This window comes from Macaca thibetana, chromosome X, assembly GCF_024542745.1.
Source record: "Macaca thibetana thibetana isolate TM-01 chromosome X, ASM2454274v1, whole genome shotgun sequence".
In the NCBI taxonomy this organism is placed as follows: Eukaryota; Metazoa; Chordata; class Mammalia; order Primates; family Cercopithecidae; genus Macaca; species Macaca thibetana.
Window position 1 is genome coordinate 15,434,202 of NC_065598.1, and position 12,633 is coordinate 15,446,834.

At 37.0% G+C, this 12,633-nt stretch overlaps 2 protein-coding genes across 6 annotated transcripts in view; both read right to left on the minus strand.

Moving 5' to 3' along the window:
• PIR (pirin) overlaps positions 1-12,633 on the minus strand; it is a 517,051-nt gene that overhangs the window by 467,875 nt on the left and 36,543 nt on the right. The gene's annotated exons all lie outside the window — the stretch shown is intronic.
• AP1S2 (adaptor related protein complex 1 subunit sigma 2) overlaps positions 1-12,633 on the minus strand; it is a 68,931-nt gene that overhangs the window by 7,188 nt on the left and 49,110 nt on the right. For 4 of the 5 annotated variants that reach the window (XM_050777671.1, XM_050777672.1, XM_050777669.1 and 1 more), the window contains 2 exons: positions 11,862-11,970; positions 11,124-11,261 (listed from right to left, as the gene is read on the minus strand). In XM_050777671.1, coding sequence (XP_050633628.1) covers positions 11,124-11,261; positions 11,862-11,970 — 247 coding nt within the window. Of the gene's footprint in view, positions 1-6,291; positions 6,387-11,123; positions 11,262-11,861; positions 11,971-12,633 lie in introns of all 5 variants that reach the window. The other variant, XR_007722795.1, reaches the window with a different exon arrangement.

Here is a 12,633-nt window from a genome sequence, read left to right on the forward strand (position 1 = left end):
CTCAATGTGACCACCCACGCATTTCCACCACTTATACTCTGACACACCTTTTACTACTTTTAGGAAAGAAAAGGGTTGATGATAAGCCAAACTATTCTTTACAGCCAATGATCCATATTACTTTACTTAAGTAAGAAATTAGCATCTATTAATTGTGAGAATATTCTTCATAGAGAGAAACCCCTCATTGGAAAAACATCCTTCAAGAAGAAAAGAAACTCTAAAATGCACAAAAATAAATGTATTATTTTTACCATTTTAAGTTGCTTTAATAACATTTTAAATAATTTCCCAGTTTAGACTGCTAGGGTCTAAAAAATTCCGTTATAAATGCCTTAAAGACCACTTAACATTTAAGGTAATTTTTTAGCTAAATGATATGCCCATAATTAACAAAAATATTTTTCTTTCAGATACAAAGAAAGTAGATTCAATTACAAACTCCAGCTTATAATTGAATCGCCTCTTACCACCAGTACCTCTTGTGAGTCACATACAAATTATATCAATTAGGAATTAGGGAGGGTGAGAGTAAAGTCTGTCATAGCACACAAGGGACCCTGTGCAGGCCTAGGCCTACTATTTTGTTCTTCCCCTGGGTACCTGCAGGAAACAGTCACACATAATACTTAGCATAACTATCAGTTTCTTACAACACTAAAACCCCAGTGATTTCAATTAAGTGGGAATAAAGGCCAGAATGAAAACAGTAAGAAAAAATTTTTTTAATCCAGTTGTATTATACAACTATAAACCACGTATTGTCCTTAGTACAGGTTCTCTGGAAACCTATTCTTTGAATAAGGATGACAATGTATTATTTCAACCTGAAACGGGCCTTGAATCCCAGGAAATCTTTTTTGCTCCTCACTAATTTGCTCCCCACTAAGTCTACTGCCAACTCCTCATACTGTCTTCAAGCTATACACTCCTCCCCTTCTCCCCAGTCCCAACAATTCTCCTTTAGATAATGTCATTTCTCAAGGCCAAGAAAATGACACTTTCTCAATTTTGCTCATCTTACTCATGAATTAAAGAAAAAAAAAAAGTCTACAGCTTTACCCCATTATCACCACAAAACCAAGGAGAAAGACTCTTCTCATCCAAGACCAATGATTTTGATTCCATTCCCATTCTCCCTTCCAATATACTTTTTTTTTTTTTTTTTGAGACAGAATCTTGCTCTGTCACCCAGGTTAGAGGGCAGTGGCATGATCTCACCTCACTGCAACCTCCGCCTCCCGGGTTCAAGCGATTCTCCTGCCTCAGTTTCCTGAGTAGCTGGGATTACAGGCACGCACCACTGCACCTGGCTATTTTTTTTTTTTTTTTTTTTAGTAGACATGAGGTTTCACCATCTTGGCCAGGCTAGTCTCGAACTCCTGACCTCACGATCCACCCGCCTCAGCCTCCCAAAGTGCTGGGATTACAGGCGTGAGCCACTACGCCCGGCCCCAATATACCTTTCTTGTATTCTATTCCTATTTGTCCTTCTTAGAAAACATGCACTTCTACTTTCCCCTGCATGAAGAAAAATGTTGTTCTCAGCACCCTAAAAAAAGGACCAGATGTAGTGGGAAGTGTAGGATGACAAACAGCAGAGAGAAGTCAAGTTACACCTGTTCTCAAAACCTAAGACAAGCCCTGTTACCGTGAAATTTCCTAGATATTCACCATACTAGGCTTATGACTCACAAGTAAAACCAACCGGGAAGCTATAACGAACACTGATAAACTAGGAGTTATCTGCAGGCTTAAGTCTTGTTGACATGAGAAGTGCTTAAGTAAACCAATGGTATTGAATATCCATGACTGAATGCCTAAACTGCTGATTATCTTTCTACTAGTACAATGTAGTAAAAGAAAATAATTTACATTTAATGAAAAGTAAATATAAATAAGTGTAATTTCAAGTTATTGCTCTACTGCAGTTTTCCTTATAAAAGGACTTCTTCACTTATTCCTTGCACTATAAAGTGGTATCCTTCGTCCTTCACATTCTAGAACACAATGGTCCTTTTTATTGACCCTAATCGAATTCTATGGCAAAGGATGCAAAGTCCTTACTCTCAACTCTGGAACCCTCTTCCTTGTGTCAAAGACCAAGAAGCCAGAGAGTATCTAATCTTAATACAATCTATTTTGAGCAATGAATGAAAAAAACAGAAGAATTGAAAGCACTCTGTAAGGTGCCTTTTAGATGACAGGGCTCCCAGTGTCAGTCTTACAAGCATTTGTGAAGTGTTAAGAAACTCAAGCGATTTTTTTTTTTTACATTAAGTTAGCAATGAGTGGCAAGAGTTACATGGTTGCTCCAGATGGTTAGTGTCTAAAATGGCCAAGAGCAGAGAAGTGCTTTACTTTACGTGCTGAAACTTTATTTTAGTAAATTCTACTCTAGTTTTACCATCTGGAGCAACACGATGTATACTCTTTCATTCACACAGCAGCATTTTTCCATTTTTTAAAAATGTATAATACTAAATATATGCTTGTTTTTACACTTCTGGAAAAAAGAGCAGGGGGAACTTCAAAGATTTTCAGAGGTAACACAAGTTAGCTAATATCCTGCTCCTAAGCCTGGGCAACATGGTGAGACCCTGTCCCTACAAAGAACAAAATAATAATAATAATAATAATAATATAAATATCCTGTTCCTAGATCTTTTCTCACATGATATACTTTGAGTATCCTTCCATATCATTACAAAAAAAAAAATCGATCTCATTTCTTTTACAGGTACATCAATTTCATGTATGGTTGTACCACAGTTTTCTTAACCTATTTCTCATTGATGAATATTTAGGTAAGCTTCAATGGCTTATTATACTAAGCAGTGTGTCTCAGTACATTTTTGTTGCATAAAATTCTTTGAAGTATAACTAATGGGTCAAAAGGTATGCACACATTTAGTCATTAGTAGACATAACCAAACTAATCATCCAAAACAAAATACAACTTTTAAGTGCTCATCTTTGCCAATCCAAGAAGAAACAAACAAAAAAAAGGGTCTAGTTGATTTTTAAATTTGCATTCCCTTAATAAAAGGACCATTTGTTTTGCCTTCATCTGTGAATCACATATTCATGTTTTCTGCCATCTTTTTCTATTGTGCTATTAATCTACTTCTATTACATTTGTCTTATAAATTTGTCTTAAAAATAATGATGACGATAATTTACTACATCTTATAAACAACGCTCTAGTATAGTTATCAAATACTAAAGACAAATCACTTTAACAGTTAATTGTGCTTTTAAAATAAAAAAGAAGAGGCCAGGTGCACTGGCTCACGCCTGTAATCCCAGCACTTTGGGAGGCCAAGGTGGGAGGATTGCATGAACCCAGGAGTTCGAGACCACTCCTGGCAACATGGCGAGACCCCATTTCTACCGAAAATTTTTAAAAAATTAGCTGGGCATGGTGGTGTGCACCTGTAATCCCAGCCACTCGGGAGGCTGAGGTGGGAGGATCACTTGAGCCCAGGAGTTCAAGGCTGCAAGTGAGCCACGGTGGCGCCACTGCATTCCAGCCTTGGTGACAGAGTGAGACCCTGTCTCAAAACAGGGTTTCACCATGTTGGCCAGGTTGGTCTCGATCTTCTGACCTTGTGATCCACCTGCCTCAGCCTGCCAAAGTGCTGGTATTACAGGCGTGAGCCACCACGCCCGGCCTAGGAATGATTTGTATAGCTATTTGTGTGTTCTTAAGCACATTTATCCTTTCTTGATTTTTTGCATTTTAGATTAATTTTTAGTCAGTTATTTATACTGTGGCCTACATATAATATTGAGAAGATATAGCAGTCTATAAATGTAAATGGAGTATTTACTCCATAGTGTTAAATTAAACCAAGGCTTCTTAACCTGGGTACAGCTGACATGTGAGGCCAGATAATTCCTTGTTCTAAAGGGGCTATCCTGTGCACTGTAGAATTCTCAGCAGCATCCTTGGTCTTTACCTACTGGATGCCGGTAGCACTGCACCCCAAGTTGTGACAACCAAAAATGTGTCCAAACACTACCCAATGTCCCCTACAGGGGCACAACTGCACCACTCCCACCCCATGGGAACCACTGAGTTAATCTAATTGGCTCTAGTTGGTGGGTAAGATTATATTCTAGTGTGTTTGCCTGTATTTGCTAATTTTTCCAGAATGGGAATTTTTATTTTTAAAAAAAGGCATCAGAGGAAACAAAAGAAAATGTCAGTAGGTGAAAAAAGGACTCGAACCTGAAATTTTTCAGAAAGTATTTTTTAATTAAAAAAAAAATCACCGCCAACACCACAGACTATTCTCTTCGCAGGTCCCTGTGTAGGTTCCAACCCTAGGGCTCATGAATTCCAATTACTAGGTCAGGATCAGCATTTAAGAAAAGAAAAGTAGAATAAAAATAGCAAGGGGAAAATCCTCAAAATTTTGAAAAGCATACAAAGAAAAAAGGCTCAAAAACACACAAAGCAAAATGATGACAACCTGAGAACCAGTGAATAAGGACACTGGCCAAATTATTTTATTTATTTATTTTTGAGACAGAATCTCACTCTGTCACCCAGGCTGGAGTGCAGTGGCCAGATTTCGGCTCACTGCAGCCTCTGCTTCCCGAGTTCAAGCCATTCTTGTGCCTCAGTCCCGCAGGTAGCTGGGACTACAGGTGTGCGCCACCACGCCCAGCTAATTTTTGTATTTTTTGTAGAGATGGGGTTTCGCCATGTTGGCCAGATTGGTCTCGAACTCCTGGCCTCGAGTGATCCACCCACCTCAGCCTTCCAAAGTGCTGGGATTACAGGTCTGAGTTTGACTGTGCCCAGCCAAACTGTTTCTTATTAAATGTAAAATGAAAGGCAACATTTGTCCTGCTTTCTGCCCTTCTTTTCAAGCATTTCCATTTCAAGCATTAATGTAATCAAACTTCATTTATCCAGAATTTGTTATAATAAACCCTGATTGAGTTTACCTATAAAAAAAACTAAAGTACACTGGCAAGAAAAGACTATAGTCTTGTTAACTTTAAACCCAATTTAAAAGAAAGAGTTAGGCTTGAAGGTTTTAACATGAACAGTAGTAATTACAAAGGAGTTACATGAGTTTGTCTTATTTAAGCAAATTCTAAGAGGATTTATATCAAAATGCTTTTTGCTATTAAATGACATTATTGTATATATTTGGAAGCATCTCGTTTTTTAAAACAATTTAAGATATTCTCGAGTTTGACTAGCACACCCAAATATCCCTCCCCTCCCCTCCCCTCCCCTCCCCTCTCCTCCTCTCTCTCTCCTCTCCTCTCCTTCCGGCAAGGTTTAGTTCTGTTGCCACCCAGGCTGGTATATAGTGGCATGATCATGGCTCACTACAGCCTGGACCTCCTGGGCTCAATCAATCCTCCCGCCTCAGCCTCCCAATTAGCTGGGACTACAGACACACACCATCATGCCCAGCTAGTCTTTTTTTTTTAACTTTTTGTAAGCACGGGGTTTCACCACATTGCCCAGACTGGTCTCAAACTTCTGGGCTCAAGCGATCCACCTGCCCCAGCCTCCCAATGTGCTGGGATTACAAGCGTGGGCCACCGAGCTCAGCCCAAATACTCTTAATTATATCAAGAGCTGACCTTTAAAAAATCCAAAACTTCATATTAAAAGAGATGTTATTCAATACTTCAAAAAGTACTTATTAAAATAATTTTAAGTTACAAAAGCTTCATTTTTTAAAAGAAATCACTTTTCTCCTAAGATTCTTACCTTTCCATTTGTGTGCGGTCCCACAGATTATTACTTTCACAAAAATATAGCATAGTACTAAGATATATCATGCAGCCCCCAGCACTAAAACAAATCAATTTTAGCAGCACTAATCCTCCGTAGAGTACCACTTTCTAGATGAGGCAGATAAACAGCTGCAAATCCAGTAAATCTATTCATAAAGTGGATCATCTCGAAGTAAAAGCAAATTCATGAGTATAATGCTTGCTTTTGGTACCTCACTTATTTTGCATTTCACAGATTACTTTAGTGAGAAAAAATACCAACAGCAAACAAAGCTCAAAAGAAAAAAACACCACAAATTTCAAAATGATGCTGTTAGTATAAAAAAGAAAGGTTGACACATCTCAAAGCGCTAATCAACACCATCATGCATCAACCGCTAAGGGTTAAAGCCCAAATGCCCAGTATTTAGCTATTTGATCTTCACGGATCAAGCAAGGACTTAGATATCATCTCACGTGCAACAGTATTTGCATAGCACTCCATTTTATCCATGCCACAAAAATGGTAAATTTAGTAGTTACCAATAAATAAGTTGGGGATCAAAGGGACTAAAGCCTTAGACTGCTCTTTATCATAAGATATCCTCAGACAAACCTCCCCATTCTTCATTCTGGCTCTATAAAATTAAAGAGCAGAGAAAAACTGGTAAGTGCTTGACTTTACAGAAAAAAAGCCATGCTATTATTTCCTTTCTCATTATATATGTGTGTGTTTAAACAAATCCAACTACAACACCACCCCCCACCCTATCCCTCCAAAAATCTAGCTTAAAATAGGAGGTGGGGAAAAGTATTCCAAGTATTGCAAAGAGTATCAATTTAGGAATTTCAGCATGTTGTACTTTAAGAATCAACTTTAGTACCAGTGGCATGTTAAGACAGCCAAACATTAAAAAATGGATAATGGGCCAATTTCTGGGCTTTACCCCCAAACCTAATTATGTATTCATACAACCAAACACCAAAAGGAATAAACATGAAGTTTGGTCTAGATATGTCAAAACTAATCCCTTATTTACCAAGTAATGAAGTAAAATAAAAAAAGATATCTTTATTATCTAATCACAATGTCTGCTAATATTTTAGCAACTATTATTTGAATATACATTTAATGTTACATTTTTATTACTGACTGTAATATGCTAACAGAAAATCTGTATCCACTGACCCTCTTCCCTATTTGGCTATAAAATGAAGGATTACCTTAAACTACGTGTTTATACAAATTGGGTAAGAGACATTTTTAAAAATTTTTTTCTGAAGAAAATAAGCATTCTTAAGGATAGAAATGTATATTTCACAAATTTTTAAAAAATCAAAATCATTGAGATTTGCATATACCTTTAAGCCAACAGATACAAGTTCAAAGTCATCTTTGGTGCTTAGAAATAATCAATTCAAGTAAAAGACCTGACACTAAGTGGAAAAATCATGATACATGAAAAATTCGATTAAAATTAACCAATTAGGACTTCTACTACAAATGTAAGTCTGAATTGAGATCTTCACAGCTATATTTACAATTTCGGAAGCAGAATCATTTCATGAAATTGATTAAGTGAATGCTATATCCCAAACTATAAAACCCAAAAAGTTATAAATCCAGCATTTTGATCAATCCAACAAGAAACAGGTTGAAAAGTATTATTTATATCTACATATCCAATAAAAAATTCCAACTGCTGATAATCTGGACAATAAAAATTTGCAGTCTAAGAAGTCAAAGATAGCACTGTCTTTTCCACATAGAAAAACCTCTGGGAGAATTATGAATTTCTCACTGTATGACTGAGAAACAAAGAAGTTCGTATCTAAAACAGAACATTTAAAATATATATACCAAGACAATACATAACTGGGGTTGGGGGGAGTACACAGTGGTTAAGATTTTACACAGCTGTGAAGCCTAGTAGATCTGGGTTTAGAATCCTGGTTTTGCCAGTTGCTAACCAGGTGGCCTCAGACCAGTCATGGAACCTCAGTGAGCTTCCACTTTCTCATGAGGCTACCTCTAACCTTTCACAGGATGTCTTGAGGATTAGCACAGGATGCTTAAAGCAAACTGCTGAGCCCAGGGCCTCACATACTCAAGCATTAGTTACCATCATAATTATTTTTGTTGTCATGGTATCCAAAACAAAAAGTTTTCCAGCAGTTTGGGGAGTGCTTTTTCTCTTATTCCACTCGCTATTTTATGAACATAATATTCAAATACTCTCCCACAGATGTAAACCTGTATCATGCATCAAAAATATAAATGAATCTATTTTTAGGAAACATGCATCTTGTCATTCCTACATTTCTTTTCAGAGTATGTTGATTAAGAGAACAGAATAACCTGAAGCCTTACTGCTCCACACAGACTTGAGCTTGGCTTCATAATGGCCTTAACCTACAATGTATTCTCACTCTAAATTCAGAATGGACCACCACCTACTGCTTCCCCAAGACCTACATGGCTAAGAAAAATGGTTCACTCAGACTGCTAAATAGACAATGTCTCAATGTAGAACTCAGTTTCATGTACAAAGCAATGTAAAAGCAGTCACAGAAGAGAAGTAGGACCACAGCTTTCTTCTAAAGACAAAGGAACTGTAATTAACAGTAGTCATTTCTTTATTTTAAACAAAGGTTACAAGGGGGTAAGGAAAATTTTACATGGGACCAACCATAGTCATCCTATGCTTTTCTCTCTACACTTACTTTCTCCAATTAAAGACATAAAAATAGGCCGGACACGGTGGCTCACACCTGTAATCCCAGCACTTTGGGAGGCCGAGGTGGGTGGATCACCTTTCAGGAGTTTGAGATCAGCCTGGCCAACATGGTGAAACCCTGTCTCTATTAAAAATACAAAAATTAGCTGGGCATGGCGGTGTGCACCTGTAGTCCCAGCTACTTGGGAGGCTGAGGCAGGAGGATTGCTTGAACCCAGGAGGCGGAGGTTGCAGTGAGCCGAAATTGCACCACTGCACTCCAGCCTGGGTGATAAGCAAAACTCCAACTCAAAAAAAAAAAAAAGACATAAAAATAGTACTTCAAACAGAAGGACAACATTAACTATTAAAATACTCCCATAGGGAAATATACATACATATGTACATATACACACACAAATAAATATGGATCTGCAATAATGTTTTTATCCTCTAGTATATTTAAATACTAAATATATGCTCTATGGTAAACTTAACATTGCTGTCATATTCTAAGGTCTACAGCAATTTCCCAGTAGCATTCAAAAATCTAGGCACAGCCGGGCGCGGTGGCTCATGCCTTTAATCCCAGCATTTGGGAGGCCAAGGGGGACGGATCACTTGAGGTCAGGAGTTCGAGACCAGCCTGACCAACATGGTGAAACCCTGTCTCTACTAAAAGTACAAAATTAGCCAGGCATGGTGGTGCAAGCCTGTAATCCCAGTTACTCGGGAGGCTGAGGCAGGAGAATCGCTTGAGCCCAGGAGGCAGAGGTTGCAGTGAGCCAAGATCGTGCCATTGCACTCCAGCCTGGGCAACAAGAGCGAAACTCCATCTTAAACAAACAAACAAAAATTTACTCTCCAGGAAAAATATTAAAATTAAAAGTTGAACTTCAATAACTTTAAATACATTTTAAAGCAAATGTAATTAATCAGGAAATGATGGTAAAACTTGGAAGAAATGCCATGTTCTGACAGAGCAGAATACAGATCTGTGACAAAATATGAAAGTGATCAAGGGAAGACATATATGAAAAATTTCCAATTTCTAATCCTGGTTTTGACCTAATTTTTTAAAAAGTCTGATAAGTGAACAGCAAAATAAGGAGATACTAACTTTAAAAACCAATTTTACAATAGTAGAGTATATGCTTATAGTCAGCACACCTGATATTAAAAACAAACCTCCAGAATAACATTTCCAATCAATTGGTAAACCACTGTCGCAAACTGTACACACAAGGCAAAAGGTCTGTGTTCATTTCACTACTGAAGAGTAGATGGCATGAGGGCTGCCAATCTAATACTTCACCTTTGCAGGCACCTTAACCACTCTTCTGATAACTACAAGATCATTAAGTGTACAATGCATTGTCTGACATTTAGTAGATGTCTATTCAGATGATGTCATCTCAGCTTCAAGCAATCCCCACAACTGTCCCAGTCAGTGACTGATGCAGTGAGATTCTCAAATAGCTTTCCCTTCCTCACAGAGTCCAAGAGTTAAGAAGTTAAAATGGAGAAAGCAAGTTACTCTTCTCCCCTTATTTCATTCCCTTAAAACTGAATGCATCCAAGGCTAAAAAATGGGACTTAAAGTCTCCTTTGGTGACTAAAAAAAGAACAAACTGATAAACAAGTATGTAACAAAGAAGGGACTAAAATAAACTGGAAATACAAAACCATATTTTCAATGCTTCTGGAAAATGAACCAGTGAGCCAAAAATATTCAAGACTTTTATATACATGCATACACACACTTAACAACTACTTTAGTGAAAACACATTTCATTTTTCAGTATTTACTAATCACTTCTCACGCTGTAAGCTTTCCATATGATAAAAATCACAATTAGCTCTAAAGTATAATTCAATTTGGTATCTGAATTAAGGTATCATTAAGTTTTTAGAAAAAGGTAGTCTTATCTACGAAATGTTAAGCTTCAGAAATAGAAAGTACATCAGCATCAACTGCACGATTAACCCAAGATGACTATGGTAATTAGAAAGAAAAGGGAGTTACACATCTGGGGATATGGAGGTAAGACAAAAATGCAGTTTGACAGAACATGGTTTGTTATTTAAGAAGAGCAAAGAGAAATGCAAATACTGTTTAGTTTTGCTAACACAAAAAAAACTAGAAGTTTCTACAAGAAGTATAATTAGAAAACACTATCATTTGCTTGGCTACTTTTGCATTTAATGGACATGAGGTAAAAATATGAGCCAATTTGGAATTAAAATGTCATAATCTCACAGTCAACTCCTGATTATCTACACTAATGAAAAAGGGGGTTATCTTAAACAATTTGAAGCAATAGATGGAGAGTTCTCAACCTACTGCTACTTTCAGCCAATCTTTTCCCTTCTTCAAGTAGTCTGTCCTCTAAAGGTTTAGACTCCAGTGTTTTAGGGTCCAAAAAGGGCCATCGGGAAGAGGCCTGACCGATAGACTATCTCCAAACTGAACCATCCAGCCATAGATAACTGAGTTGACGTGACTGACACATATTCCAGTCAATAAACTGCAAATGGATGGACACTACATGCCAAGCATGCTTCAGAGTAATTTCTGAAACTGTAAGAATGATGACTGAGACTTCCCCAGCAAGAGCAAAACATGCTAGTGCCTAGTGAAGAGAACAAGTAGCTTACCTCCTGCAGTAGATCGGCCTGCTCAATTGCTTTAAGGACATTTTTCTTGGATGTTTCCTGAACTTCCCCTCCCAAAAGAAACTCATCCAAAATAAAATAAGCCTTCTCAAAATTAAAGATGATATCTAGTTCACAGACCTGAAAAGGAAAAAAAAAAAAGAAAAGAAAAAATTGTTAAAACTTGCAGAAGCAGAAGATGCTTATTCACTACCAGGTAGTGAATAAAATCAAATCAGAGTGAATCAATCTTAACTCTTTCTAAATATGACTAAGTATCACCGGTTTAAGTAAGCTTAATTTCCAAATCTCAAGTACTTGAAAACATATTCCTACAAGCTAAATAAGATTGGGCTCTGCATGTTCCCAATGTGGGCAACTTAATAATTTCTAGTAATAAAAACTGATCTTTAAACATGTATTTCCTGGGTAACATGATCAGAACTGCTAACCAAATCTAAATTCTATACTAAGCACTTACAGGATATTAATGTTTGTCGTTGGACTTGTTTATATTTCACTATTTTAAACCTCATCCTTACCATCTTAATTAAATGAGTTACGTCTGCAGGGCCAGCAATTCTGAAAGTTAGGAACTGACCAGGCCCACTGACAAGAAATAGTCATTCCCGCCCTCTCCTGCGGTTAGAATCCCCAAGACAACCAAATAATAAACTTGTTAGAGAAAAGGTTCCAAAAAATACTATGGCATTCAATTTCCTAAAATAAAATACTACTCACACTGCCGAAATACTTGTCAAGTAATTCCACATAACGATGAATTATTTCCAGGGTAATTAGTTCATTGTCCTGATCCTCAATAGCACAGCAAAAATATAGACTAGCATATCTGTAACGAAGTACAAATGTGAAAAAAACTATTACCCTGTAATCATGTTTTCTAAATATATTTTCACATCCTATTATGAAAGGCCCCAAGTTTATACAGTTTATTTCTTCTTTCACAACAGTACAGATTTTTCTCGTAGACTACAAAAGTAATAAATGCATAAGAGAAATTTTGAAAAGCATAGGCAAGCAAAAAGAAAAAAACAAAATAATCATACCACTTAGAAAGAATAAGTGATTTTGCCCTTCTTCCTTTCAGGTTCTTTTCTATAAACATCTTAAAACACAGCAGACCCAGGTTTTTCCTAAGTTTACTTAATTAAAACAAAATACATAACAGATTAATTCAAACTATAAGTACAGAGAAGAAAATGAAACCTTTCAACTGACGGAGGACTTGTTGAAGATAATGTCAAGATGAGGTCAATATTTTGGGATATTTTATTGGAATATGTATAATATACACACAGAGAAGACCTTAAGTCCTACAAGCTCAATAAATTTTCAAAGTGAACTCAACTATATACCAGCACCCAGATCAAGAAGCTGAACACTAGTGAACCCTGAAACTCCTCTGCTACCCTCTCCCAGTCACAACCTCCCATCCCCAAGGGTTAACTATGCTCTTGACTTCTAACAGCATATAATTATTTTTAAAAAGGTT